Raw genomic sequence first — 3,403 nt, forward strand, 5'->3', positions numbered from 1 at the left:
TGTTGGAAACATATCCTCATACGGGAATCTTGCAAGAGGTCTGTTGGGCCATGTTTGCTCAAGCATTGCGCATGGACAAGAAATTCATGTCTTGTTTGACAAGTATCTGCCTTCTTCCCTTGAAGAAAGTGAAAGAAAAAATTACGTGGGGTTGAAGATCAACCTTTCATCATAAGTGGTAGCGAGCAAGCTCCCAAACAGAGTTGCCAGAAGTTGCTGCAGAATGGCATTTTCAAGGATCAACTGGCCAAATTCTTGATGATTGAGTGGCAGAAGGACCAGTACGGGGCCATCCTTGGAAAGAAGACACTTCTCGTCTCGTATGGGGGTAACTGTCTTCGCATAGTATTCAGTCAAACCAGCTGCAAGATGACTGTCAACTCTCCAGACTCACTGCAAGGAAACCATGAGGAAGCAGATACCCTTATAGCATTCCATGCTGCCTCGGTCACTGGTAGTCTCCTCATTCGAGCCTCGGACACTGATGTCATCGTGATAATCTTGGGGATGCTTGGGCGGAATATAATATGAGTGGGATACCACTGAAGTCGATCATCATGGACTGCGGTTCAGGCAACAGCCGCAGGTAAATTGACATAACAAGCATTGCCAATGCCTTAGAGTTGAAACAAGCCGGACTTTCAGCTGCACTGCCTGGCCTACACGCCTTCACAGGCTGTGATTTCACGTCGTCGTTTTACAGCCCTACGAGCTGCTTGAGAACAACGACGATGGGAATTTGATCAAGTTGTTTAGCAGTATGTCATCCAGAGAAGAACCAAGCCAAAAGAAAGCGGAGGAGTATGTGTGTTCCCTGTATGGAATGAAGGACGTGAAGGAAGTGAATCGAGCAAGGCACAACAAACTGGTTCAAATGACAGGAAAAATTAATCAGGTGAGATGTTCTTCAGAAAATAATTGGAGAATACAATAGTAAGTTTACAGATCTATAAACCTTAAAGCCCCACCATTTCGAATCTCCTTTTATATGAGGCCTTTCCCCTTCAAGACTATGTCAGTACCGGTATAACCGGGTACCAAGGATATCCGTATCCTACTCAATCGAAAAAATGTAATGTTCATCTACCAAAATCTATCATTGTCAATTCTGATATTTCAGGAAAACCCAATGGCCAATGTAAAAAAGGTTGACCGTGCGCTACTACTACCGTGTGGAAAAGCTCTGTCAAATAAGACTCGCCGTGCACATTATGTGTCTATTGTCTGGGATAATGCGGACTCTCCACAACCAGATCATGATTTGGACCCACTGCAGTACGGATGGAAGGATGAACATGGATATTACACACCTGATTGGTATCCTGGGCCTGCAGAACCTGACAACCTTTTTGGAGGTGATCGTAGGAGTGAGGGAGTTGAGAATACTGATGAAGACGCCGGCGGGCAAACTGAAGACTTGTATGATGATGATACTGACATTGACACGGATTCTGGACCAGACCAGCGAAAGTGAGATATAAGAACAACTCTTAATGAGATCATACTTCTCAATATGTCTTTTTTTATCACCTTGCCTGCATCAGTGCCATCATGTAGCTAGTTTGTCTCAGATACTTGTAGTTTTGTATACATCTAACGACCACATCCGACCTACAATATCTGGGCTAGCCAAGATGTAACCCAGGGCCTATGGGGGGGGGGGGGGGGGTCTGGCAGGGTCATAGCAATGGACATTTTGTCTGCCGTTGATAATTTTGCATTCCCTATGGTGTGCTTGATCATTTAAACTTGGTTTCAGCTGGTACCTGCAATATCCGGGCTAGCCTAGTTGTACCCCAGGGCCTATTTGGGGGGTCTGGCAGGGTCAGAGCAATGGACATTTTGTCTGCCATTGATAATTCTGTATTCCCGATGGTGTGATTGATCATTTAAACCTGGTTTTAGCTGGTACCTACAATATCTAAGCTAGCCTAGCTGTACCCCAGGGCCTATTTGGGGGGGGGGGGGTCTGGCAGGGTCACAGCAATGGACATTTTGTCTGCCATTGATAATTTTGTATTCCCTATGGTGTGCTTGATCATTTAAACTTGGTTTCAGCTGGTACCTGCAATATCCAGGCTAGCCTAGCTGTACCCCAGGGCCTATTTGGGGGGGTCTGGCAGGGTCACAGCAATGGACATTTTGTCTGCCATTGATAATTCTGTATTCCCAATGGTGTGATTGATCATTTAAACCTGGTTTCAGTTGGTACCTACAATATCTAAGCTAGCCTAGTTGGACTCTGGGGGCGAGGGGTCAATTTTTGGGGGTGTCTGGTACTGCTTGTGCAACGGACAATTTATCTGGAGTAACCTGTTTTACACACAGTGGACAGTGCTTAATCATTTGGCATTAATTTTACTTGGTATCTCGCTCATCTATGCTAGCCCATTTTTTGGCCCTTTTTGGGGGGTCTGGCGGACCCTTAGCGATGCGAAAAATGTCTGTCTTTAGGACTTTTGATGTATGTTTAGTAGTAAGCACAGAGTGTTATTGGTTACAAGTGGTATCTCAGTCAACTATCTTGGGACCATTTTTAGGTCCTTTTGGGGGGTCCCCAGACCCACATGCAACGGGTGGTACCCGGCAGACTGCCACATCTATTCATCTCAGATGACCCTTTACCCACTCCCACACTCAGATATTGGTACCTAGTTCAACTAACCCGAGGGCCCTGGGCTGCCGGTCTACAGGGGTCCGGAGGACCCCACTCTCTAGGTAGCATGGTCCTCCGGACCTTGCTACCAGGGGGACTTTATCCCCTTTCACGCCGGCTAAATATATAGCGTCTACACGGCATCATTTTTTATGGGCAGGGAGGGCCTCTAGCCGGACCGCCTCAGGATTGCCCCTCCTGTCGTATGTGGGGCTGTGCCCCGCTCCCCTCCCCTCAAAAAATTTCTAGATCCGCCATTGTTCTACCCGTTTTTTAATTTTATACTTTTTTTGTTTTTTGCCTACCTGATTCAAGTACATACAGTAAAATTTAATCAGGTCATCTCAATCATCTGTCAGACCCAGACCTGAAAATAGAAATGCAGTTATGCCGTATAGCGCAGTTATGATGCATACGAGTTTGCTCAAACACAATACTCAATTTCTGTCTGGCCTATATACCGCCCCATCCGGACTCTCATGCGTCGGATGAGTGTGATTCAGCGATCTCAAAACATTGCGGGTCAAGATGATACCGCCAAAAATAGTTAGACGATCATGATATCATTCGCCAAAATGACGTCTTTCCTCGTTTTACCGGGCGTCAGGATGAGTCACAAGGCTTTTATACCGACATTATATCGATTCTGGATTCACTGAATCTATGCAAATTGGCGACAATTAATTGAAAGCTCTACATATAGAGGTTGCCGTAAACAGTGACATCCGGCACCAATGAATTGTATGA

General features: G+C 45.8%; 1 protein-coding gene across 1 annotated transcript; it reads left to right on the top strand.

Moving 5' to 3' along the window:
• Window positions 1–288: 288 nt before the first annotated feature.
• On the top strand, window positions 289–1,474 carry LOC135490002 (uncharacterized). Its single transcript, XM_064775647.1, has 2 exons — window positions 289–895; window positions 1,121–1,474. Exons 1-2 carry the CDS (start codon window positions 761–763, stop codon window positions 1,472–1,474), a joined length of 489 nt encoding a protein of 162 aa, XP_064631717.1. The 5' UTR covers window positions 289–760.
• The last annotated feature ends 1,929 nt before the right edge of the window (window positions 1,475–3,403 follow it).

This window comes from Lineus longissimus, chromosome 6 (assembly GCF_910592395.1).
Source record: "Lineus longissimus chromosome 6, tnLinLong1.2, whole genome shotgun sequence".
NCBI classification, from domain to species: Eukaryota; Metazoa; Nemertea; class Pilidiophora; order Heteronemertea; family Lineidae; genus Lineus; species Lineus longissimus.

Coding starts and splice junctions, on each gene's coding strand:
- LOC135490002 (XM_064775647.1), top strand. CDS start 761: ATGTCATCCAGAGAAGAACCAAGCCAAAAGAAAGCGGAGGAGTATGTG. Junction 896..1,120: donor TGACAGGAAAAATTAATCAG/GTGAGATGTTCT, acceptor CTGATATTTCAG/GAAAACCCAATGGCCAATGT.